We start from the raw sequence: 27279 nt of genomic DNA, 5'->3' as shown, positions 1-27279 counted from the left end.
CTCTCGACCTCCCCCGCATAGATTCCTGTCTGCGCGTTCACGTGTCCTGAAACGCGCGGCAGCAGCGGTGGCTGAGGACAGCAGCAGCAGCAGCAGCGTCAGCCTCACGCAGTTTGGCGGCGCACAAGAATCGTTATTTTTAGCGCCTGTTTCGCGTCGCAGCGTCGGGGGTCGCAGCAGGCTTTTTCCTCCCTCTCTGTGCCACAGTTTGAGCAGGACTCGCTGAGAGTAGTGCTGGAGGTCTGAGTGCGCGTGAAGCTGCGGGGTAGTTAACGGTAGGAAGCCAGAAGGAGGATAACGGACTGACAGAGCGGGGAGGGGAGCAGAGCACCTCCACTCATCTGAAGGGAGCTTTAACACATATCACAGTATCATCACAGTCCCACTCTGGTCCTTGGTAAACGGCCTGCCCGGAGATGGCTAGCCCCGCCGCAGGTCGAGATGTCCCGAACGCTCCGACGCGGGACGACTCGCTGGAGCCGAGCCATCCCGAACCAGCCTGTCAGGAAGCACAGAAATGGATAGAGGTAAGTGAAGTGACCGACCACAGAGGCACCAGGGCCTGCTGTTACAGCATTAGCAGGGACGCAAATGGGTCATACTGCCACATTCTGTGACCGGGGATATAAATATACTGGCCAACAGCACCACCGGTGCATCATCACCTGTTGGGGGCGACGATGCAGTGTTGGGTTACCGCTGTGGGACAACGGCTCTGGTGCATGAACAACCGTGTGTGGTCAAAGTTTTCACTCATGCCTGACTTGATGAAATTCAACACCAAGACCAGCACAGTGCGGACTTTTAACACCGTTCAAGCGAGAAAAAAAACGAGAAACACAAAGTACACCCCACAAAATATAATTTCCCCCCCGATTGTTTATTATCAATGAAGAGCACATCTTCTACATGCTAGCAGGAGGAACGCCCCTTTTTCGGGCGCGAGGGGATTCCGGTTGCCATGGTTATGAAACCGGGCCAACATACACGCACGAGATGTTGTACTGTACGGCACTTGATAGGATGAGATTATCATCCGTGGTCTGCTGCAGCGCCTCCACCATCATCTGGCTAAAACGCCTCCCTCTATAAGCCTGAGTGGTGAATCATGATTTGCCCATGGAGCAGCGTTTTGACCTATTTTTTTCTTTCATCATGGCTCAGTCTGCTTTATCCGAGCTACTTGCCAACTAGAATCTCAGATTGAGGAAATAAAGGTTTGGAAGTACATCAAAATGAATTTTGATGCCAAAGTTTTGGTTTCAGCTTCACACCTTAGCTCTGTTTTCACAGGGCTTCCATAATCTGTGTGGCTTGTCCTGCAGTCAACCAGTTTATTGCTGGCTGTGGTAGATAGAGGAGAATGGATTAGATAGGATTTAATTGACAAATCAGCACCATTGATGCAACGGTATTTGGATAAAGTTGCCTTTCAAGCATCTAGTCTACCATCTTCTCTTAGCTTGGGCAAGAACTAGAGCTGGAATGTTTGATTGTGATTTTCCCTTGGTATATCCTGGTTGCAGACCTCTAAATGTATCAAGTATTTGAGTTTTTCAGTAGGCTTGTTGTGCATGATATACCATTATCAAGTGCAATCATCATTATCCTCTCAAAATACTAAGCTGCAGGCTACGTAAAGCTGATGCTTTACTGCAGCAGCAAGTCTCTCCAGAGTCTGCAGGTGGCAGGAATCAAGAGTAATATCCACAGGCTAACAGGCGAACAAGCCTGTTTCACTCTTGCACATGAATGAATTTGGCAAGCCCCAAACTCTCCAAGCAGTCTGTCCAACATTGTTCGACATATGACTGCAGTTTTGCATGTTTTATGGCCAATAACTCACTATTGTGATTATTTTAAAGTGCACTGACTTGGTTCATACTGATAAGACTGAAATCCAATGTGAGAGTAAACATTCAAAATTTGTTTAGAGAGGTTCCTAACCGGGGGATTAGGATCGCCACAAGGTTTACAAGATAAGTCAAAGAGGTTGCATAATGATTAACAGGATAGGAAAGTAGTAGGAACATTTCTTGCAGATATGTATCATGCTACTGCTTCTAAATGTTAATTAAAATCACTTTTTGGTTCAAATTGTCCCCACCACTAAACATAGGGAGCCATTGGGGAGGGTTGACAAGTAGAGATTTCTTCAGTTTTTAGGGGTCACAATTTAAAAAGGTGGGGATCCACCGGTTTAATAAGAGCTGATAAAGTTACATTTTTAAAGGGGAAGATTGCCCCTAACTTCTTCAAAGACTTTGCAAATGTTAAAACTTCAAAAACATTGAATCAGATTGGTTTCATCTAACATTAGTCCCTCTTCCAAAAACGTTTTTAGCTTTCATTATTCAGTCTATCAATCAATCTATCTATTTAAATGAAATGGCTTGTCTGGGGCTGCATCTTTTCATCATGATTACTTTTAAAATTTCAGAGGCCACAGAAGTGGATCATTCATCTCCCAATCATCCAGTTCAGACTTGCTAGTGTCCCACATACAGTGCAAGAAAATTAAAGTTATCAACTTTTATAAAATATCTATTTCTGTGGAGAGTTTTGACCTATTTATGTGGCTTTAGGGATGTTAATATGAACAGATAATTTTCCAACAAACTTGCACGGTTATCCCTTCAATGAATGATGTTGAAGTTTCATACCACTTACCCTCTCAAGTCATCCTTGTGCCCAACTCAACTCACAACATAGGGTTCTAAGAGAGGGAATATGTGCTTCCAGTTTGAGGAATTAGTTTATCAGCTAGGCTTTAATAATTTCACACACCATGAGCATGTGATTACAACACTCCTATAATGCACAGCACAATTCCTCTTCAGCATACCACGCTTAAGTCTCCAAATGTTGCTTGGCTAACTTGCCTTCATCATGAACTTGCCTTCATCTGCTTATTATTTTCTTGAATAGTCAACCAATGGTTGTCTTTATAAAATATCAGAAAACAGTGAAAAATACCTGTTATAATTTCCCACAGCTCAAGGTGACAATGTCTTGTTTTGTCGGACTAACAGTCCAAAACCCAAAGATATTCAGTTTACCATCTTCAATGAAGAAAAGCATAAGTCTTGGCATTTAAGAATGTCTATACTACAGTTGACCCCAACATATCATCATTTAACTGAGGTTCACCTTTCTCATAAAGCATACTGTGTTTTTTGGGAACTACTGTAAAATTGCTTCAAAATTTTAGACTGTGAACAGTTTTTGATGCTTGATGCTATGGATGCATTTTGGTTGGCACTTAAAAAGCACCAATTGCAGCTATGTTACATCAGTAGTAAGCACACTAGTCTAGGTTAATGCTGGCCTGTAAGTCTTAATCTCTCCTGCAGAGTGTTTGCTCGGTGTTCCTTGTGCTTTGTCGTCTTTCTGGCTCCTAATACTCCAGATATTTTCAGACTGGTCAGGCTGACTCTATTTCTAGTTGCGTATTTATACGCTCTCACAGGTGGGGATGATTCAGGGTTAATCATGCCACCCTATGCTCCGTGTGTGTGTGAGTGTGTGTATGTGTGTACGAGTATGCAAAGTGTATGCACACACACCCATGCCGATCAGCTATGCATGATACTGCTCATACACTCGTCAGACACGCCCTGGTTGGGTGACACTGGTCACTATGGGAACATAACATGGGCAGGCTCTCAGGTGTCACTGTTTCCAGGGGGCAGTAGAGCAGTAGGCTATATATCACCACATGACCCGAGCAGGAAATTAGCCTGGCACAGACAAGACTTTTCTGTCTGTTTATAGCCGAGACAAGGCTGGATTCGACTGTCTCTGATACGCACTGCCGAAGGTGCTTTAAACCTGTTGGATGCAACATTTCAGCAAGTTAAAGTTGTACAGCCTCAGAGAGACACAAAGTTAACTTTAGGGGCAGCAGTTAACCTGCTGTCACAGACATGCAGTACATAGCAAGAGTCAAGGCTGGACACAGGGAATAAATGAAAGAATTTGTGTAACTGAGCGTGTGTGTGTGTGTGTGTGTGCCAGATGTCACAGCTGTCCTGGGCAGATTAACTCCAGTGGTCTCAGACAGCCAGCTGTGTCTGCACGAGAGAGAGTGTGAGAGCCGGGATCCATGGACTTTCCATGCATCAAACGCTGTGTTTAAGAATGTGAAATAATGTTTATGTAAAGCCAGGATTGTCACGGTGAACCACAGACAAAACTAAAGATGTCATGTATTTTCATAAAGCTTTAGAAACGGGACATAAGCTAACCAGCACAGTAATTCATAACAGGTGTGTAATTCATAACACATGCTGTATTATACATAATATATGATTGATTGTCTCTGATAAGCAACAGTATACTATTAATATGAACAACATCACTTTTTAGAAGTTCAGAATTGATTGAAATGTACATGCAGTCAGACTATTAGTATTATTAGTATACCTTATACTTTTTGTATGACACAAACATTTACAGTTTGAATCATAGTTAACTGTATCTTGTTTTCAGTTTAAATCAGAGTTAAGATTACTGCTTCTTTACTAAGATACAGTATCTTCATGTGTATACTGAAGAACTGTGACTACATTTTTATGTACAGTGCAGAGTGAAATGTAAATGTATAAAGATGTCCTTTTAGAATACCATATTTTTCCATATTCCATATTTCCATATTTTAGTAAAGAAAAGTAAAAATACCAAAATATCATCCAGTGATTATGCTATGATCATGCCTAGTCATATATCACTGTTGTTAACTTCTAATGTATTTTATGCTGAATAAGCATATTTCGAATAAAATTTCAAAATATCTATTACAATTAGTGTGCTGAAATTACACCAAGAAGATGCCTCTGTTCCTCATATCGAACTCATATCAGCTGTCAGCAGCTGAGGGGTCTGGTGCTGTCTGATGTTGACTCAGGTTAACTACTCTGATCCAGATTAAACTCATCCTCAGATCTACAATGCATCTGGATTATGACTTTATCTCTGTCTTTCTCTCTTCCTCACTCTGTTTTTTTTCTGTTTGTTGTTTTCTCTTCATCTTTGTGTACCACATGGCATTAGTGCACAAAGTGCCTGAAGCACATTATAACATTATAACAAGGCTAATGCTTAGGCAACACCACAAATCAACACACCGACTCTCTCAGTGGTCACTCCATCACAGTGGGTCTCAAATACTCCTCATCTTCTTCTCTTACTGCAGGATAATGCGTTTAACTTCAGCACTGGTTTTACTGGAAGCTCGCGGACAGTTTATGGTTCAAGCTAGCCCCAGTTTGTGCTTCTTGTGTATTACTCTGCAACTGATGATTATTTTTATGATCAATAAATCTCAAGATTGTTTTCCCAAAAAAAAAGTTTGTGTTTAGTCGTTAAACTATCAAATGTTCTTAAAGTATTACCAAAATCCTCATAGACTTGGATGAAAAAAAACAAAACATGGAATTTCAAGCTAATTTCCAGAAATTTTTGTAGGAAAAAATATTTTTGAATTCAGGTGGTCCAAGGAGTGTCTGGGGATTAAATAAAAACAGCATAAAATGTTGACCCTCTGTGTTTTTCAAACACTGACAAGCATTTCAGATGCTCAGCTCTGTGACTCCAAAGTAATGGTAATCCACGAGAGGCACAAAGTGGGACTAGGTTCAAACCAGGAGACTGCCTGACTGTCCCATCCTAAAAATAAACAACAATTTGAGTAAACTGCAGCAACATGGCCCCAAACAGACTCCTCATCTCTTAGTGTGGGACTGCAAAATCCTGGCTTTTGTCATTTAAGTGAATTACAGTACATGATGTGCTAACCAGAAATAACACCACTGTGTTAACGATGTACTATATCATTGTCTCTTCCTCTGCTCGCTCTGATTTTCAAGCCTCTCATTCTTTCCATCTTTTTGCAGTTATTAAAATGAAAGCAAAGGTTACTTTGGCCTACTTCTGCTTCTCCTCTGCCCCCGCACACACTCCCACCTCAGGATTTAAATGGTAGCTGCTGCTGCCATTCACCCAGACTGAGCAGAGCAATCCACCATGAGGGCTGAGAGGGAGCGACAGAGGGTCGAATTACCGTTGCTGGCGCTGAAATACCCCCAAGGCCTTTGGCTTGGTTTTTGTAGCAGACATGAATGCTCACTTAACACACATGTACACATTCTGTCTCTCTTTTTTAACACACACACAAATGTCACGGCAATCCCTTTTCGTCTGTTCATTTTATCCAAAATGTGCACGCTCACACAAGTCACTATGTCTAATTGCTATATTTCAGTTTTGAGCATTTTACGCATAGCCAATCATCAACCACCTCCACCCCTCACCCACTGTCTGTGTCCTGCCTCCCCCTCACACACTACCTACACAAAATACAAACAAGTAGTCCTGCTCTGCCTCAATAAGGTACTCTTCCTGGTGAGTAAATTATGCATGACCATGGTGTAAATGTTTCAAAGGCCTGGAGTCGAACCTTAATAAACATGACATGTGCCAGCGTGTGTGTGTGTGTGTGTGTGTGTGTGTGTGTGTGAGATAGCAGAACCATGAAAGACAAGAACAAGAAGGGGATGCCAATGGGAAACATCTGGTTATCACTTATATAACAAAAAACAATAGACTATTTTCATAGCTTCAGATGCACTATGTGTGTCTGTTTTTGTATTTGTATTTTCCCCTCATACATATGGTACATGTCCAACAGAACTGTACGTAAAGAATTAGAAATAAATCAGGAATATCACCAGTAAGAGCAGACAGAAACCAGAAGAAAGTTGATTAGATTCCTCAGATTATTAACTGTCTGTGAGCAGTTGACCACAAAAACTGACCCATTGGCTGAGATTAAGTGTGTTTGTTTGTAGAGGCATGTATAGGAGCGTATGTACGAGCAGTAGAGACAGAGAGAGTGTGTGCCTGCAGTTAGCAGTTTGGGTGCTAAATGTAATCTGTGCTAATCTGGATTAGAGGTCTAAACAGCGTCAGTCAAACATCTCTGCTTTTCCATTCATCTTTGGCTGCTGGTTACACAACAGCTCCAGAGAGCAGTGTGTGTGTGGGTTGGTTTGGTGGTAATATGTCACTGTTAGCTTCCTGATTCTCTCCTCCTCTTCTCCTGCCTGTACAAGACAGATGCTAAATTAGAGTCCGAGTTGAAGGAGGTTATGATTGCAGCTTTTTCAAGATGCAACTGCATGCCTCTAAATCAGGGACGTGTATGTGGGTGCATTTTGGGAAAATGGAATGAGGACACAGAGCGGTGTGTCATTGGCCTGGCATCACTCTAATTTGGTTTCTACTGAAGCAAAATGTTGGGGGAAGGGTGAACCATGCAGCAGCAGGTTCCTCTGTCAGGGACACAGTGAGGCACAATCCCAGGATTTAATTATAAAATACTTGTCTACAAATGACTGTCATCATATTAGGGCTATAACTAATGTTTACAACTAATGATGAAACACTAGTGACAAAAAAGGCCACAAGATGTGACAAATGACATCTGAATTTCCAGAAGCCCAACGTGACATCTTCAGAGTGCTTGTTTATCTTTCTAACACTGCAAAAAAGTAAAAGTAAACAATAGAGAAAAGCTTCAAATCTTCTCAGTTGAGAAGCTGGGACCAGAAAATGTTTGTCATTGTTATTTGATAAATGACTTAATTCATTGTTAATATTAATACTTTTTTTTAAATCTTTGATGCAAGTGACACATTTGTGATGGGGAGTTAGTTAGTTAGTTGTTTAAGATTTATCTATGCAGGAAATTTCAGATGAAGAAATCAGGATCTATTTTGCAAATTAGACGTGAAAAGAAATTACATATCCACAAAATCACAGCAAGATCCTGTATTATTTCTGGGTAGACTTTTGTGTATTGTTATGATGACATAATGGGATTTAAAATGTCTTTTCTACACTCCATGTCTGTCTTTGTCTTTTATGCTGTCATATCCTCAAAATTGTTTTTTCATCCCCTCTGTCATATATTTCATTACTTTTTTAATGAAAATTTGAATCCATGAATAACTAATAAAAGAAGTAAAGATGCACCAATCTACATTTTTCTCTCCTGTCTCAAATATCTGCTACTACTTACGTGAGTACAGTTGAGTACAGACCGGATACCACTGCTCCCTTTTCCCCAAATTTAAAATCGGTGTACCTCACCATGTGGAAATAATTTTTGTCTAAGGTTACATGAGGGAAAAGATTGCCGTGAGTTGGTAACCCACTTTGATTGATTGAATGCAGTTGTTTTTTTCCATCACGTCAGAAAAAGCAATACTGATACCTGATCTGCTAAATAAAGCAGCAATCAGGTATATTGGATTGGTGCAATCTTAGAGAGAAAGATGAAAAAGACTAATGTTTGGGCTCATTAGTCTTTGGAAGAAGAACGATCAGTCTGCTTGAAGAATTTAGTTGCATTTGCAATTAGTAAGTCGACAGAAAACGAATCACCAGCAAATATGATTATCATTTAGTCGTCATTTATCAAAAAAAGTAATGTGAGGAAATGTGAAGATTTTCTGCTTTTCCGTTTTATATAATTCTCACCTGAGTATCTTTGTGTTCTGCACTGATGATTGGATAAAATGAGCAATTTGAAGACAACACCTTGGACATTTCTCAATGATTACTGTTATTTCATAGACTTAACGAACAATCAACAAACAAATAATAACCATTAGTCAATCAATAATCAAAATTTCTGTTGGCTTCAGCCCAGGTTCTAGTCCACCTCCTTTACATCTGTCTCTTCCTGTCCCCCTTCCCAAGGCTGTAACTGGGAAGAGCTTTGGAGACAAGGACTTCCGCAGTGCACTGGAGAACGGCATCCTGTTATGCGAGTAAGGCCATGACATCACTCCACTTCAGTTTTTGATGTCTGTAGTAGCAACAACATACAGAAACTCCCCCAAGACCCAATAAATCTCTGCTTCTCCCTTCCTCCACACAGGCTGCTGAGTGCAATCAAACCAGGGTTGGTCAAGAAGATCAACAGACTGCCCACCCCCATTGCTGGGCTGGTAAGAAGACACTCTCTAGTGTGATATTGAGCCCTGTGAACCACCCTGTTCGTCAAAGTGATAAACTCTGACTGTCTGTCATCCCCTGCTGTTTCCTCTAGGACAACCTGTCAGTCTTCCTGCGGGGCTGTGAGGAGTTGGGCCTGAGGGGCTCCCAGCTGTTTGACCCTGGGGACTTGCAGGACACTTCTATACGAGCAAACCTCAAGTAAATAAGCTTGTTGGTGGCTTCTGTATCTGTACATGTCTAATTGAGTGTAGTATCACACAGCAGTAACACACTTTTCTCTCATCAGGGACTCCGACTGCAACCGCAAACTAAAAAATGTGAGTTATTGCTCTTTTTTTTTTTCTTTCTCCTGCATTAACTTCAATGCCAGTGTGTTTAGCATTTATCAAATACACCAACCAACCTTATCTATTCTTCCCAGGTGCTGAACACAGTGTTCTGGCTGGGGAAGGCTGCCAGCGGCTGCGCCTCCTACACTGGCCCTAATCTCAACCTCAAGGAGTTTGAAGGGCTTCTTGCTCAAATGAAGATGGTGAGTGAACACAGTGATGAGGACAGAGAAGGGGGAAGGGAGACAGATAGACTGATAAGAGCATAGAGGAGGTGCAGGGGGTGGATTTGTTAGTTTCCTGTCTTTGTTGGGGTGCAGGAGACAGGCGAAAACACATCTTTGTTTTTGTTAGACCACAGCTACTCCTATTTCAGGGAGAGTCAGATAGAGAGGAGACAGGATATAGTTAAGCAAGAAGCTTGGCTCTGTAAATTTTATCTTTTGGATCAATTAGGGTCCATTCCAATTAGTTAATCTTTGCAGTTTAGAGTTCTCTTATCTTCTTTTTTTCAGTTTTCTTTCATTTGTCAGTCAGTTTCCCCTCCTTCACCTCTTTTGTATCTTATCTCCAATTAATTTCTTCTCTCACTTGTGTCCTCTAAAGTTCTTTTATTTTTGCATCTTTACTACTTTATGCAGTTGTTCAGATATGTTACTGTTGTCTGATGCAGTGCATTGTGTGCAGGACATTACATCTACATGCTGGCATCAGTGACTCTGTTACTGTGTAGACACACTGTTATGAACCAGATAATTCAAGAATGATGTATAGTTAAAAACTTAAACCACAGGTGGAGTACACAAGCTGATTACATCTAAATTTTAATGAGGGAACACTGATTTCCCAGACTTTAAGCTAACAAGTTCAGATTATACCAGGTATGTAGCATGCAAAGACAAACATGTGGGTATGAAAAATATTTGTTTTTCAACATGATAACAATAAATAATACAAACTTCATACTTGCACTACAGGTGCAATGATCTGATGAATTGATGAGTTTCATAAATTTGCATAATAAGGAGGTAAATTTGTGTTAGCATTCTTGACACCAAACTATTAACAATGTGAGCAGTGTGTTCTTTAGTCATGGAGATTATGGTGGGATATAAAAGAAGTGCCTCTTGTTCATGTGTGTGTTTGTAGGAGAGTGATGAAGGAGGTGACAGTCCACAGAAACGCAGTGTTAGAGACAGCGGCTATGACTGCTGGGACTCTGAGAGGAGTGAGTCTCTTTCCCCTCCACGACACACTCGTGACAACTCCCTTGACAGGTGAGAAACATCTGTCAACACACACACGCACATAACCCAAATATGTGGACACGTGAGGAGTTCGATGCACGTGTTGACATAAAACTTACAATTGCTTTCAAATAAATGTACCATGTGTCGATTTAGTTGCAACTATATGAAACTGTAATATGTTTTTCTGGTCTGTTTTCTTTTGTTTTGGACAGTCTGGACTCTTTTGGCTCCCGCTCACAGCACAGTCCGTCTCCAGATGTGGTGAATCGTGGCAACAGTGACGGTTGGTTCTGTTAAACATCTCTCAAGTAGAAAAAATTTAAGTTTTGGACTTTGGAGAAAGCCAGGCGAGCTTTTTCCCCTTCTGCCAGTCTTTATTCTAAGCTAAGCTAACTGCATCCTTAACACACAAACATTAGAACGGTATCATCTTCTCATACAACTCTAAAAAAGACAGCAAAGAAGAGCAGTTCCCAAAAAGTCTAACTAGTCCTCTAAAGCAGCAATACAGAGTCACTCATCCATAAATAGTCTGACTGCGGTTCTTTAACATGTTGGAGTTTTAACCTTGGTATGTTATTGCCAGTCAGACCGGCTGTGGACAACAGCTGAACATCTCAGCCCGTGTGTGTGTGTGATTGTGTGTGTGTGTGTGTGTGTGTGTGTGTGTGTCCCAGATGCAGCAGCTGTTGGTCTAAGTGGCAATCACTAGAGATTTGGACCTGGGAAACACTGAGGTCAACATCCTGCCTGTCATATGTCAGTCTGTGCATATGTGTGTGTGTGTGTGTGTGTGTGTGTGTGTGTGTGTGTGTGTGTGTGTGTGGTGTGTGTGTGTGTGTGTGCGTGTGTGTGTGCGTGTGTGTGTGTGTGTGTGTGTGTGTGTGTGTGCTGGAGGTGTCACAGGCATCCTGTTTGTGTCTTTTATGTTGACAGTATATGTGTGCAGCAGGGTGACAAAAAAAACACTATTCCAGAGCCGGGAATAGACTCCCTACTATTTTCCCTACATTTCCCAGAGGTCACAGAGATGGTGTGCTGCTTTACCAAGTAATATTTATTACCCAACAAGAAAGATTGGCAGAGGATATAGTTTTTTATTTCTCTGTCTGTATGTCTTTTTGGAGTATACTGCATGAAAAGGTTGTCAAAGGGTTAACAAGAGAAGAGGTGATCAATGTGTTTTTCTGATCAGTCATATAATGGTGATTTGATTTTAGTAGTGATGATTCTGGTTGGTCATGGAATAGAAGAAATTATTAACTTTTGGTGAACAAGAAACATGGAGCCATATGTCTTGATAACTGTATCATGTTTGGAAAGATTATTATGCAAGGACCAATTAATTGTAGTTTCTCAAAGTCCTGACAAACTTCAAAATACCTCAAACACTCTTTTCTCTTTTACGTGTCATCTCCCTTTGTTGCCCAGGGCGAGGCAGTGACTCGGAGGCTGATGCCCCCAGCAGGAAGCCAGATGTGCGGAAGGATGACATGTTGGCCAGGCGGACCGCCAGCAGTGAATCCAGAAGCTCCATCCCCTTCAACCAGTTTCTTCCTAACCGGACCAACGCCAGCTCCTACATCCCCACTCCACGGCGAAAACCACATGCAGAGGAGGGAGAGCAGCGGAGGTAACAGCCAACACATGAATACAATAAATAATTCTAATGTAAATGAAATGTATGATATTAAGAGCTACAAAAGAAAATACAAAAAACTGAGCAGAAACAACGAAAACACACACAAATGTACAGACATACAAACTTTCATCATCCCTAATCTTTCCCTGCCATTACACACTATTCCCTAGTTGCCCTCCAGAGCAGGGCAAAAGAACTGGACTGCACAACAAAACTCCCAAGACTGTCACTTGGGCCTTTGAGAACAATGGGGAAAAACCAAAACAGGAAGAGGAGAAGGTGACCCAGGAAGTGTTGGAGCAGAGGAGGCTGCAGAAGTTGGAGAAGGCAGGAATTAAAGTTTTACCTGCTGCTGTTCGCTACAGCAGGTCAGAGAGGACGGGCATGAGATCTGCTGCTGTCATTGTTGCTTCAACAATTTTGGTCGTGTTCACTAATGAAAAGTTGTGATGGTAATTTTGTCTGTGGTTTGCTGTGACGCTGTGTCTATCTGCAGTTTGGCTACTTTATGATTAAGTTTTATGTGATAGCATACTGGTTTGTGGAGTGACTAATGACTAAGTGCTTGCTCGTTGTTGGTGTTATGGGAGAGAGAAGCATGAGAGAGGTTGATTCAACCAAGTCAGTTGGTCATAGTGGAGTAGAGGTTTCAGTGGACGAGGACTGCTACCTGATTGAGCGACTGCTTTTGGGTTGATGTGTCAAAAATTCTTATTCTCTGGAGCACGTTATGATATATTCGATTGCAAACTTCGATTAATCAAAAGGACCTGCTAACAATATTTGTGGGCAAACGCTGAGTTTGAATTTTGCACGTCACTACTTTTGCTCACAAAGTGACAGGATGGATTTTCAATCATCTCTGAAATGACCATGCTACATCATCCCGTCTCCAACTCCAGCCCTCCCATGATGGAGGAACAGGAAGTAAGGTCACCGTCTCCAAACATCATCCTTCGTTGTGAAAACGACTTTTTGAGCTCTCAGAAATCTGCCTGGGATTCCTCCTCTGACGGGGAGGAGGAAGCAGAGGTGCGGAAAGTCCCAGATGTTCGTAGAGATGACCTAGCGTCCAGACGAGCTCATCGCGGCCCTGTTGCTCCCAATGTGCACCAGTTCCTCCCTCCACCCGTATGTAGCATCAAGGACAGAGAGCGGTGGGAGGGCATTAGACGGGCCTCACAGCAAACACTGCAGAAGACGGAGATCAGGTTAGCTGTGTATGATTGTGTGTGTGAATTTGCCTCTTTTCTTCCATTTCCTCTAACTCACCTCTAAATATTCTTAACCATTTTTCTTGCTCTTTCTTTCTTTGTGTGTTGCGGACACTTGTGGTTTGATGTGTGTGCTCCACTGTGATGTGTAACATGTGCCGTGTGATACGACTGTACTGGCCTTGTGATTGGACAGTGAGAAGGAAACATTCCCTGACATCATTACACGCAGAGACAACCCGTTCCTAAACTCTGCCCCTCGCCACAAGGAAGAGGAGGAGGAGGATGAGGAGGAAGCAGGAGAAGAGGGAAGGGTAAAGGCGATGCCAAACAAGCAGAAGGATGACCTGGCTCGTAGGCGGGCACAGAGTAGGCCCCTCCCTCACAGGGATGGACCAATGAGCTTTGTTTCTGCCTCCATGAGCCAGGCAGATATGAAGAAGTGGGAGAGACTCAAGATGACTGAACCCAGGTGCCCAACACACACTTTCTGTTTCCGCACACATGCAGTACAAAGCACTTATATGCTATATGTCCCGTGTGTGGTTTGTTAATGACTGTGTGTAGCAAAGCTGATGAGAGAATGTGCAGCTCGTGTGCATTTGCTTCTAGTTTTTGCTCCAGTCTTGAGCAGGTCATTGTAGGCAGAAGAGTGCCATAAATCTGCACACAGGTAACCAAGCAAACTTACATATCGACACCCTCTTAAAATAATGGCCTAAGTCATTTTTTCAGGTTTTTCAGGAAACACAAAAAACTCAACAAAAGAGTCACACTTTTGACATAGGCCATTATACAACCGGGGGTAGAATTGCATGTTCCCCTCAACTGAGGATTCCGGCGATTTTACCAGAGGTGGCCAGCATCATGAGGGGGTGATTTAGGCAAAAAAAACATTTTTGTCAAAACATGACTTAGGCCATTATTTTAGGAAGGTGACGATATGAAACAATCAGCAGCTTGAATATAAGTGGGGGTTTAATATTTCGACTGAAATACAGTTGAATCCTCACCAAACTGCACAAAATACACATTGTTTGAAAGCTCAGAGCCTAGTGAGTGTATCTCTGTCAGCCATTTTAAAATCCCAATGTCTTTGTAGCAACATTATCTGTTGTTTGCAAAAAAAGGAGGCGCATGCCAGAACAGCAAAAATCGCAGCTTAAGTTTAATTCTGACATTTTCACAGTAAACTACAAAGAGCTTCCATTCAGGAGAGGAGCATGACTGTAATCAAAAGGGTTCAAGAATACTGAACATTTTGTTTTGGGTACGTCAGGTGGTAATTTGTGAGGGGGCAGGTGAATATTCAAATACAGTCATTTGAATAATTTGAATTTGCCCCGGTCACAAATAAATGTAGCTGAAAGGCTAAATATAGCTGAAATAGTCTATGTAAAAACATAAGTTTCTAGGCCCAGTCAGGACATACTCGTAAAACAGCAAATTTTTGGATTAAATGTATAATTAATAATTAGTTTAAGTTTTAATTTTTGGGCTTCAGAGGTGCTGGCAGGTTTTATTACCTCTGGACAGAGTCATGATAACTTTTCCCCCTATTTCCAATCTTTATGCTAAGCTAAGGTAACCAGCTGCTGCTGTAGCTTCATATTTTCTGCAGGTATAAATCTTCTCACTATCAGCAATAGAGCAAAATGTCAAACTATTACTTTAAGTAAGTTATCAAGCAAAAAAATGCCCAATATTCATTTGTTACAGCTTCAAATGTGAGACTTTGCCACTTTTCTGTGTTATATGATATCATTATAAATTGAATATCTTTTGATTTTTGACGCTTGGTCAGACAAAACATTCAATCTGAAGATGTCGCCTTGGGCTCTGGGAAATCACAATGGGAATTTTTCCTGTGTTCACTGACATTTTATACAAGACTTGATTAGTTTAGTGACCAAAAAATGATCAACAGGTTACACTGTAATGTAAATAGTTGTTTGTTGCAGCCTTAAAAGTAAATAAAGTATACTTGAGCCAGAATTAAGAACATGTCACTGAAGTCCCCTCCTCTAACAATCTTATATTGTTAGAAACACAGAAAAAAAACAACTAAAAAAATACTTTCCTCATCTAGCTGCAGCTTTATATATGTCTAGACTTACTTTCCCCTCTCTCCTTGTCTCTGTTCTCCCCATGTTCTCATCTGCTTGTTTATTCTCCTCATTATTGTGCACTTCAGTCCTCTTCAGTCTTCTTTGACAGGCATTGAAACAGAGTAGGGAATTGGCCCGTGTGTATGAGACTCTGTGTGTGTGACGAAAAAAGAAAAGAGGCGACTGTTGGCTGTGAGCACTGCTTTGGCTTTGTTTTTCTCTCTCTGTGCTGATGTCATTAGATAGGATAAAGAGTTTTTTGTGTTCCCAGAGGAGCGGCAGTTAGCGGGAAATTGTGGCTACCTAGAGTAGATAAAAAGCGTGGCATGCATATGTGAATTTACGTGTGTTGAAGTGATTTAAGTACACAACCCCATGCTTTTGTCCTCTTCTGTCCATCCACACTTCCTGTCTGATTCATCATTTCCACCTCATCCTTCCTTTGTATTCACAGTCTGATCCTTTGTTTCTAGTTGCTCATGATTTCTTTTCCACTGCCTCTTCTCCCCCTGCTCTTTTGCTGGCTGTTGTTGTGTGTGTGGGTGTATTTGTGTGTGTGTTCATTTGTGAGGTTGTTATATCTACAGTGAGGCTAGCCCGGCACCTGTGTGTCAGGCTTGTCTGGAGAAAAATTATGGAAGTCCTTTCAGCGGATCAGCAAAGGCTCGACGAAGTCAAAGCAAAGTTGTGACCTTTGGGGGCGTGACTGAGATTGAGCAGCCAATAGACACAGTCACATCAAATGAAGGGGAGGAGACGGAGTTGCTAAGACGACTCCTTTCCAAGGCAACTGTAGCCATGCCTACAATTGGCCTGGGCTCCCAGCTTTCAGAGCGGGAACGCAGGTATGGACGAGGCCAAGTGCAAGACAACTTAGGCTACAGTGGCTCGAATCCAAAGTCACTTGCATTATTATGGACTGCATTGAGAAATAAATAGTTCCTTTTCTGTTGCATTACATATTAATTGGTTTAATTTAATTGCTTGCCAGTGTCATTTTAGGAAATGTCATTTCAAGCCTATTTGAATTAGTAAATTAGGTAGTTTGGCTGCGCCTCTCTGCATTGTACTGATTTGCTTGTAGTTTTAATAAGAAACAAAGGTTTACTCACACACACTCACACAAACACAGACACATGCATGTACAGTAAACCTTACTGTGATCGACCGACCAATACTGGATTTTTGAGGCCAATATATCAAAATGTAAGATTCATTTTTTTAATCTAGTAACAGTATATAATTTTCATAAGGATCTCTTAAGTTAGTTTTTTTCTTTAAGCTGTGACCATGATGTGGATTGAGTAGGACATTATCCACATACAAAATAAACTTTTCAGTGCTCTCTGGCTGACGAACATTGTGATAGAGACACTATGTACAAACTACCTCAGACGCCTCTTTGGCATTTCTGTACAGCAATTTCCTGTCATTGATCGTCCAGTGTTTATGCTGATTCTAATATATATGTGAACCTAATACTTGCCAAGATATCAGCCCAGTCAATCTAGCCTGATGAGAAAAAAACAAAAACAGTATCAGTTTATTTCTCACATGTTCACTTGAGTGTGAAAAAACTTTGCCTTACAATTGTGATGTATGCACATTTTTCATTTTTACATATGTTGAATTTTTATCCTTTTACTTTTCTAATCCCTTTTTGACATTAGTCTTCTAGCACAGGTTTAGGAGCATGCCACGTTGCATTTCACTACACATATTGCTTGTGTATGTGAGAAGTAAACCAGTGAGTCCTTGAACCCTTCTAATGTACAGTATGTTTTTTATATTTTTTAAGTGAATTTCTGGTCAGAGCAAAAGCTCCACTTTATAAATGGGGGTTGTCACAAGACTCTGATGGTCAAAGTGTCTGTGTGGCTCAAAATCTCATTGTGGACTTTTCTGTTTGTTTTGTTTTTTAGTAAATTTGCATTACTTTTGCATGTTTTCTGAAAATACAGTCAGTATTCTGACCACCTGCCCTGCGTTTCTGCATGTACATGCCTGGATTTTAAGGCTATAGTTGCAAGTTTGGATATAGATTATCCATCATTGTTGCTGCAGTTAGACCTTTATGCAATGCTCTCACAGCCAGGTTGATGGAGCTGACCTCAGTCAAACTCCCCCTCCTTCTGCTGACCTCCCACCCTGGACCCCTGAGGTTGCTCTGACTCCTGCTGAGCTGGATGCTCGTTTGGCTCAGTACGAAAAGAGAACAGAGGAGGACGATGAGGAGGAACAGGAAAGGATCCCAGATCTGCAGAAAGACGATATGATGGCAAGGAGGACAGGTGTTTTCCATAAACAAAGCACTGCTACCACAGTGACTTACAACCGTTTCCTGCCTCTGCCTGGCTCCAAACGCTGCACACAAGAGGAGGACACCACTGATGCTGCTCCGCGGAACAAAAAGGAAGTGCAGACCGACAGAAACAAGAAACTGAATGTCAGGTGGGCTGAGATTTGTTTTGGACAGTGTCTAACAGTGTGCAGAGAGCACTAACAAGCTTGGTGTGGTTTGCATCCTCAAGTAGATTCTACAACTCGATGATTAGTTATTTCAACTACAGTAGTTTCTCTCACAGAGTGGAGCAACAGCAGCCCAGAGTTCACATGGAAGCACCTCAACCGCAGCCTGACGCAACGGTGATCCGATCAACATCTCACAGCGAATGTGAATATGAGGATGATGAGGATGAGTATGATGAAAATGAGCCTATGCCGGACGTGGAGAAGGATGATATGATGGCACGAAGGACCGGGTCTTTTCAAAAACCTGTTGCAGTCAGAACAAATCAGTCCTTTAATCAGTTCCTGCCTGTACCTGGATCAGTTAAATATAACATCAGCCCAGTGTCTGCGATGAAGCAGCTACACAGCAGACCTAAGTTCGCAGAGAAGATGGCTTGTGAAAGGTATTTACTTACTGTCTGACTGATGAAGCGATTGTGGTGTTGGTCAACTACTACAGCTAACAAAGCATATTTTACTGGCAAAGATGAAGGTTTAATCATGTTCTCAAGTTTTATGGCCTGCAGTACTAACATTAGGTCCTGGTGGATGATTTAGATCCTGACTTGATGGTGTTGTTGTTTTGGTTCCAGCATGTTTGAGTGCCTGCAGCTGCATGTCTGATGTGGTTTCATTTGTATTATTTGTATATCCAAGGACTGGTAGATTTGATTTGTTGTTGTGGTCGGACTCTTGCAGCTCTGTTTCTCACATGCTTTGGGTCAGTTTGTGCTTGGTTTGGACTCCTCTGGCCTTATATTTCCTTGTTGAGGTTGTTAACTTTGGTTTTGTTTGGCATCACTTTGATTGTTCACTTTCGGTGGAGTATGAAACGATGTTGGCTGGCTACCGACGCCTGTTATCTTAAGTGTAAATCACTGCTGAATCACATGATGACGAAAACTGTTGCTGCACTACGCTCTAGTGGTTGAAACTCTCAAAGGGTTGGTTCACCCAAATTACGTAAAAAATAACCCTCAAACAGAACAGGTGTGTAATTACCTAATAATTGCTTTGTAAATTTTCTGGATTTGAATTTTACTTTAATTATAGGAACAATTAACATTTCTTTAAAATAACTCCACTTAATATTAATTTATTGTTGAACTCTTTAGTCTCCACATATGTTAACTTGCCTGAGGACATACTTTACATTTTTCCGTGTTCACTTCAGGCACTGTGTATTAAATAAAAGACACGTAGTTCTTCCCAGTAAACTTCCTTGGAAATTATGGACCTGTAAAATAAACAGAAAAAAACATTTTTTTATATTACCTCTAATGTCGTCTAGCCAGACAGATAGCTATGGTTTATTTTCCCAGATTTTGAGATACATATGTTTATTATACGTAGTTTGCTAGAGCCCATGAATCAAGTAAATAGTGAGACAATCAGTCGATTTATCAGTTTGTTGATCAGCAGAAAATTATTAACAATAATCGATTTAAAGCATTGTACATTCTTAAGTTTGAGGGAATTGCAAGAGCCATATTAGAAAAGAATGACACCCTTTAACTCTAAACAGTGCACGCAACTTGCTGTATATAGTTTTCATAGGGACCATTTCTTCAGTAAGAAGTAGTTCAATCCAAACTGCTCACGTTGAGTTCAGTGGATTATCTAAACTAACAGGAGAGAAATGTTTACCGTCATCTTGTTTTGAGAACCATAAACAAATATGTATCATTGTGGAGGCAGAAATCTTAGATGTGAATGAGGAATTTGTAATTTGGGTGAAATGACATGTAATCTGGCCACTCAGTTATCTCACAGCAGGTTTTTGCTTTTGACAGTTCATAGAAACTGACATTAACTACCAGGGTGTGGTCACAAGTACAGGCCAGCTGCAGTCTTCTGTTGTCTGTGATGCTGTCTTGATTTACACTTTAATCTGTGTGTTTTGGTAATCTTGGCCTTGTCACTGGATTTTAGCAGCATCGTTACCGTAGCAGCAGAACCTCAGGCCCCGCCTCCTGCAGCCCCAACCAGCCCCAAGTGTGCAGAGCTGAGGGAGAGGCAGGAGGAGGAGGATGGAAAGCAAGAGGGAGACATGACAGTCCCTAACACCTCTGTCACAGATGTGACTGAACCTTGTCCATCCCTCACCCCTCCACCCAGTCCTGCTGCTGCCCGGGTCTGTAAAGTGGAGGCAGAGTTGGAAAAGCAGAGTGTGGAGGACATAATTGAGGAAAGAGAGGAAGAGAGAAAAAGGGATGTGGATGAGCAACCACGAAAGAAACCGTTCTGGCTGGAGGACGATGATCTACCTCCCATAATGTGAGATGCCCGTTGAAGCTTCACTTCAAGTTTTTTTTGTTTTAGTTTCACATATTTACTAGATCTGTGAATGGAAGTGATCAAGATGATTACTATCTACTAGTGTTCTTGCTGCAATGATGGCAAATGTTTAATTGAAGATGACGATACCACTCCTACATAACCCCTCCCCTATAACCCCTCCCCTTTCCTTCACCTTTCCTCTCATTCATTTTATTCTGTCATTGTTTTAGGATGAGCCGGCGAGTTGCTTTTATGTCTGAGGACACAGAGTAAGTCTTTCAGCGTGAACCTGGAAGAGCTTCTGCATGACAACATATGCACGTTGTGCATGTTCGATTTCAGTCCAAAGTACAGTCAGTCCAAAAATATATAAATATATGACACAATAACTCTGTAGTTATTACTTATTACTAACATCCAGTTATTGTCATATTGAGCTTTTAAGTTGTATTTTTCATGTAATTCTGTCAGTGGTGGAAGAAGTACTCATATCTTTAACTTGAGCAAGTAGCAATACAGCAGTGTAGAAATAATGTTACAGGTAAGAATAGAGTAGTGTTATTAAATTATACAACCAAAAAGTAACATTACTCATTATGAAAAATGGCTCATTTCAGAATAGTGTATATTATATTATTGGATTATAATTATTGATGTTAATGTGTTCATGTTGCAGCTGGTAAAGGTGGAACTCACTTTACATACTGTTAGATAGTAACATTAACTTATGGTGATACATCATAACATATTTTTTTATTATATTTTGTTGTATTAAGAATTATAGCGAAGTTAAAGTAGCTTTCAATGGAAATACACAAGTAAAAATACCTACAAGTTATATATTTACTGTACATGCAGTACAGTAAGTGTACTTTCCACCACTGAATTCTGTTATGTAATCTTTTGGTTGTTTTGTTTAAATTAAGTTAAAGTAGTTATATATGCTAATATAAACTTCTCAACTAACACAGTATTATTAATTTGAATGAATCTGTTTGGCTTGCCAATTACAGTTTATTAATTTGCTCAGTTGCTTGTTTATAATTCCTTTGTGATTAATTTATGAATCAATAACATATGTTTGTTACTGTGTGGAGGTGTGGGGCAACTCATACGCAACTAATATAAATCCACCATATGCAGAAAAGAACATTAAGAATGATAGTGGACTGTTATTGGTGGTGTATGTCTTGATAAGTGTTCATATCTTGTACCAAAAAGGTAATTACCAACAGACCATCTTTAACTGTCATCTATCTATTTTAAGAAAGGGGGAAGATTTTTTTTGGCGTCCCTGCTCCTTTTTATTGTTGAATGTGTTTTGTTTTTTTTTTTAAATTGAAGTTTACATCTTGTTGAAATTTTGCGTTGGAAACCAAAGTAAACAATGAATGAAATAAATATAAATCTTTGCTGTTTTCCATAGCCAAGTTGGACAGAGTGAGCATGCTGGGTCAAGTGGTTAAGTGATTTATACAAGATTATCCTCTCTTTCCTGTCTAGGAGTGTGAGTATGAGTGACATACTTAACGAGGAAGAGGTGGGACACTTACCTCCACTGAGCCAGTCACGATATGAGCGCATGCATGAACAGTACAACAGCTTTCAGGAAGATGAGGACCACTGGCAAAATGTAAGAAACTTATGACATTAAAACAGATTAAGATAGCTGTATCCATTTAAATAATAGAGGGAGAAATATTGTGTCCACAAGCATATTCAAATGACAGCAATATCCTTTATAACGCTGCCATTATTTGACACTGTGAACCTGTGACAGGACTTGGCACGCTGGAAGAATCGCCGTCGCAGCGCGTCACAGGAGCTGATCAAGAAAGAGGAAGAGAGGAAGAGGATGGAAAAAAGGATGAAGCAGGAGGGAAGTGACGGCAACAAGAGGAAAAGCATTAAGACATACAAAGAGATTGTGGAGGAGAAGTAAGGATGATATTGAGGCACTTTCTAGTGTCGCACATGGCAGTCTGCCAAAGTTAAACCTTGATCCTTGAATAGATAAACATACATTGTCAAAAACACTACCGTGACACCAAATGCTTTCTGTCTCTCTACTTACTCCTCTTTTCTAGGGAGCGTAGAGAAGCAGAGTTGTGTGAAGCTTACAGGAATGCAGCGACACCAGAGGAGGCAGCCATGGTTTTACAGCGTTACGCTCTCCGCTTCACCATCAGCGACGCAACACTTGACAGCCTAAAACTACCCAGATCCACCTCAAAACCCAAATCAGACCTAAATCGGGTGGACAAAGAGCACAAACACTCATCACCTATTCATGACTCATCAGAACCTCTGCACAAACCAGAGCCAGCTGCTATAACAGAACCGAAGCGCTCAAAACCTGAGGAGATGGAGAGAGAGACCACTGTTCAACAAGAGTCACAAGTTTCCCCAGTCAACAGTCCCCCCACCACAGTCACAAGCTCAGAAAATATACCACCTCAGTCATTAGAACTTGATGAACCTCAATCCAAACCCACAGAGTCTCCAACCACATATCAGAAACAACCGATTACAGGAAATGCACAGCCTCAGACCGAGCACACAGCGTCTCAGATTGCACATGTGCAGCCTCACACCACACAGCCACCACACACACTCCCTTCCCCTCCATCTGTAACCTCCAGACCCGTCCCCCTCCTGGCAGCCAAGCCCTACTGCCAGCCCAGGAGCACACCGTCTGGACACAAACCTGTCAAGGTGAGGGCGCGATATCAGTCGGTCACACCAGTCAGCATCATCTGATACTGAATCATTTCACCTCAGTGCCTGCCCTCACGCTTAAATTAAAGAGTTGTTTGCGGCTTTTAGGAAGTTTTACTATTTTGACATGTGTGCTGTTTTTGTTTCTCTGCATGCAGTTTGAAGGTGTGTTGAGTAATACGTCTGGTTAGCTCTGTCAGTATCAATTTCTATCAAAAAGCAGAAATGATCTCTGAGCCTTGAGAAGGAGTGCTCACCTTACTGACCAACATGTTGTGATTCAAATATTTAAAGTGACCGTTTCTCTACTGACCAGAACTAATTCAAGGTCGAACCTCTGATCCACTTCCTTTTATATTGGATACCATACAAATACTGTACAGAACTTGCATATTAGTCCCAGACTATCCTTGTGATCGTGATCTTTGTGTATGTGTCCCACTCAGATGGATGGATTGGTGCGAGTGAATGGAGAGGTGACAGAGGATTTACCTGTTTCCACTACACCTGCCCCCCCTCAGCTCTTGCCACAGGAGATTAAAGACGTGAGCCCCAAACAGACGGACAAAGACATTACCCCCAAACAGACGGACAAAGACATTACCCCCAAACAGACGGACAAAGACATTACCTCCAAACAGACGGACAAAGACATTACCCCCAAACAGACGGACAAAGACATTACCTCCAAACAGACGGACGAAGACATTACCCCCAAACAGACGGACAAAGACATTACCTCCAAACAGACGGAGAAAGATGTTCCCCCTGAGGCGATGGTGAAACGGCAGGAGACGACAGAGCATCCACCACCTCTGCAGACAGAGAACTCAACCCTCTCCTCAGGCTCTGCCATCAGCTCCTTGATTGGAGGCCGAAACTGTATCATCACAACAACTATTGTTACAGAGCTCACGCAGACTCTGGTGGAGCCTCATCCCTCGGATATCCAAAGCAATGGACAGGTAATACTACAAGTGATGTGTACCTGTGTTTCTTTTGGTTTAACCCATTTCCTACAAATTGTACATACTTTACATTCCTACTGACCACTATCAAAAGGCTACCATTGTTTTTGGAGATTGTTGAATAGGTGTTTTCCCTTCCAGGCAGACACTTGTTGCAGGTCTGATGTGTGCACTTTAAAATCCACTTGCAGAAACTTCAGTCTATCTTGAGAGAGGTGCTCCAGGTGCACAATGGTTGTTTACTGTCTGCATAGAAATACAGAAGAAAGTGGGAATTGTTTTCATGACTCTTCCATCTGGGAGCATTTAAGCTTTTATGGAAACCTTTTACACCTGAGACATCGTCAGTTCATTGTATTCATGTGCTGCATTGGAGAAAATTAAACCCTTGAGGTGAACCATGCACAAACATGGACATTATTAAAGGGATATGATGAATTTCAGTTCAGCAGCTGACTATGGTCCTGGAGTGTTGGAGTTCATTCATTCTTAATCTACATTACCACAAAGTGATAATACAAATATACCTAATGTCCCTATTGGGAAATTTGCCTTTTGTGCACAGTGCGTCTAAAAATAACAAATGCAACAGGGAATTCACAGACATAAAACACTGCAATAGGCAATTAAAAAAAAAACAATTAAAGAATAGTGGACAGACATGAGCCTGAACTGAAACACTCCTCAGTTGTTCACTGTGATTGATGGCGTATGTAAAGCTAGTTTCGAGTCTCTTCGGGTTGATTTAAATATTGCATTTACATGAACTGAAACAAGTGACTGCTTGAGGAAAAACACATCAAAAACAAAATCTTGTGCTTTATTTAAAAAAAATGTTGAGCAGATATTTACGTATTATGTAATTTTCACAAAATTTGTTACAATGTCCAAAACTGCCAGTATGGTCCATTAAATATTTCAGAAAATATATATACGTAGAAACAGAACAAACACAGATTTAGTTCCAGTTTGCTGGCTTCCAGTAAATGTTTTATTAATTTAGCTGAATATTCAACTTTCAGGTCAATGGTACCACAGGTTTGTTTGGGACACCAGTGCAGGAAAAAAAGGCTCAGTCGGCTCCATCACCCAGCAGCATGCAAGAATATTCTCCCACTGTCACAGGTAACACTGCTTTACCCCAGAGAGGCTCGCTTTTCAGTCACTTATAATTTAAAGAATTATAGTTTATACTCTTGTAAATTTCAAACAAGTATCGTTTAATTTTCCCTGCTGATGTCTGTACTATTTCTTTTAGCAGATGTGGATGTTATTTTGTCTTTCTCTTCCACAGAGGGCCTTGAGGAGAGCAGTGTGACTGTGAGTATCTCAGGGCAGTTCCAGTTTGTTTTTTTCTGTTTCTCCTTCATTCTTAAATTTGACCCTGTCCTGACCCTTCGTCTCCAGCAGTCGCTGTAGTCATACTTGTCCTCTCACCTTTCCTCTCTTTCTGTCCTTTTGGTCCGTATACATGTATCTGTGTGTGTGTGTGCGTGCGTGTGTGTGTGTGTGTGTGTGTGTGCCCTTGTTGGTCGGGTCTGGTTAGATTGAGACCCCCATGTTGAACTTGGCTAAACGTGTTAATCACTGGGTCTGGGACCCCAATGAGGAGCGTAAACGCCAGGAAAGGTGGCAACAGGAGCAGGAGCGCCTCCTACAGGTACACTGGTGAAATGGTGTGTACGTGCATGGCCCTGGGAATGTTTAGCAGATAACTGAAGACACAGGCTCTTTTGGATGTTTGTATGTATGTATATGTGTTTAGATGCTTGTCATGTGTGTGTTTATGTGCAGTAGTTAATGTGTACAGTGTTTCTCTGCAGGAGCAATACCAGAGAGAACAGGAGAAGCTGAAGAAGGAGTGGGAAAAAGCACAGCTAGAGGTGGAGGAGGAGGAGCGAAAGCACAATGAAGAGGTACAAACACACAGAGTGACGCACTTAAATAAAACACAGTTTCCTGGTTTTGTTTGTTTTATATCTTCCTCTTTGTGTTTATTTTGTCTGTCCTTCTTCCAGGAGAGACGGATTCTGGAGGAGACTGTAACACCCCTCAATCCCACCAGTTTGTTGAACCAGCAGTCTGGTCACACAGACACGACTTCATCAGCTCCAGAAAGCAACAAGACAGAGCAGACAGATGTTGCCCTGCAGAAAAACAGCCAAAGCATCTCCACAGGAAACGAAGATCAGCATGAATCAAAGCTGCATTTTTTCCAGGGTGAGATTCATATAGAAATACGCACCAATTTGCAGCCGTTGTCCACATGTGTTTGTGCCAAGCTCAGTCAGTCAAGTTCAAACATGTATTCCTCAGAGTTTCTGTGATTAAGTTTTTTTTCACAATGTGTTTTTGCAGATTCTGTATGTGATGGTGAGTCTTCAAAGAAACAGGAACTGTGGAAGACAGCATCTTTAGACCGCAACCCTCAACTAAACCAGGCACATGTTGTTAAAAGGTATGCCAGGATTTTGTTGTTGTTGCCTTTCTGTTTTTCACATATTGGTAACACAGAAGAAAAGATGCTATCCAGCTCCGAGAGAGGTTGATCATATGAATGGGTCTGAAATGCCCTTTTTCTATTTAACTGAGTTCCAGCTAATTTGGTCACATATAAAGTAATGTAGGAAGTAACTGTGGGTTAAAATCCATTAGCTGATGATCCATTAAGACTTAACTGATCACATAAAATCAAAGTGACTTGGCCACTTCTCAGTGATGAGCAACAGGAATCCATGATACATCCTGCATCAATTCATACATTAAATACATGCTTTCCTTATGTATTTTCTACCTGTATTATAAAGTGTTAGCCATCTTTTCTTATTGAATGCCAAGATTTTAACAGAGGAGAAATGGCTGGAAGCGCTGCATGAGTGTATTTTATGTCCATGTGGCGACAGTTTGAACCGTGGATTATTCTACTGTAGCGATGACAAAAATGTTCTCATATTTTCTGAGTCACTCTTTCAAAGTGAATAATGTTCCCTTGTGAAGCAGCTCTTTTATTTACTACTCTATTTTATTCTTCCAATGTATTTATACAGTTGTTAAGTGAATTCATTTTTTTTGACCACAGGTCTGGATCGCATGATGTTGTGACAGGAAAACAGCAGTCCTCCTCCTCCTTACCCTCACCACAGCCTCCTTCACCCAGCAGGTAACGACACACATGCACACATACAGAACTGCAGCTTTGAACGTCTTCAATGTGGCAAATTAAGACTGGTATTTG

The 27279-nt window shown here is 41.3% G+C and overlaps 1 protein-coding gene across 3 annotated transcripts in view; it reads left to right on the top strand.

Moving 5' to 3' along the window:
- The first annotated feature begins 52 nt into the window (after window positions 1-52).
- The window catches only part of LOC130166342 (LIM and calponin homology domains-containing protein 1-like), a 29930-nt gene continuing 2703 nt past the window's right edge, over window positions 53-27279 (top strand). Inside the window, exons 1-28 of one of the 3 annotated variants that reach the window (XM_056371896.1) lie at window positions 53-527; window positions 8764-8834; window positions 8945-9014; window positions 9116-9222; window positions 9311-9341; window positions 9446-9556; window positions 10503-10630; window positions 10816-10886; window positions 12035-12236; window positions 12416-12613; window positions 13148-13456; window positions 13656-13931; window positions 16155-16412; window positions 17659-18018; window positions 18153-18482; window positions 20014-20355; window positions 20589-20627; window positions 21862-21991; window positions 22139-22296; window positions 22446-23073; window positions 23523-24041; window positions 25067-25169; window positions 25339-25364; window positions 25591-25704; window positions 25868-25960; window positions 26063-26264; window positions 26403-26502; window positions 27124-27204. In XM_056371896.1, the coding sequence (XP_056227871.1) occupies window positions 417-527; window positions 8764-8834; window positions 8945-9014; window positions 9116-9222; window positions 9311-9341; window positions 9446-9556; window positions 10503-10630; window positions 10816-10886; window positions 12035-12236; window positions 12416-12613; window positions 13148-13456; window positions 13656-13931; window positions 16155-16412; window positions 17659-18018; window positions 18153-18482; window positions 20014-20355; window positions 20589-20627; window positions 21862-21991; window positions 22139-22296; window positions 22446-23073; window positions 23523-24041; window positions 25067-25169; window positions 25339-25364; window positions 25591-25704; window positions 25868-25960; window positions 26063-26264; window positions 26403-26502; window positions 27124-27204 (5168 nt within the window). In that variant the 5' untranslated portion in view covers window positions 53-416. Of the gene's footprint in view, window positions 528-8763; window positions 8835-8944; window positions 9015-9115; window positions 9223-9310; window positions 9342-9445; window positions 9557-10502; window positions 10631-10815; window positions 10887-12034; window positions 12237-12415; window positions 12614-13147; window positions 13457-13655; window positions 13932-16154; window positions 16413-17658; window positions 18019-18152; window positions 18483-20010; window positions 20356-20588; window positions 20628-21861; window positions 21992-22138; window positions 22297-22445; window positions 23074-23522; window positions 24042-25066; window positions 25170-25338; window positions 25365-25590; window positions 25705-25867; window positions 25961-26062; window positions 26265-26402; window positions 26503-27123; window positions 27205-27279 lie in introns of all 3 variants that reach the window. The other 2 variants (XM_056371895.1, XM_056371897.1) reach the window with 2 other exon arrangements.

Source organism: Seriola aureovittata, chromosome 3 (assembly GCF_021018895.1).
Source record: "Seriola aureovittata isolate HTS-2021-v1 ecotype China chromosome 3, ASM2101889v1, whole genome shotgun sequence".
NCBI lineage: Eukaryota > Metazoa > Chordata > Actinopteri > Carangiformes > Carangidae > Seriola > Seriola aureovittata.
Note: the sequence above shows the minus strand (reverse complement) of the source record. Positions and strands in the feature narration are given on the sequence as shown.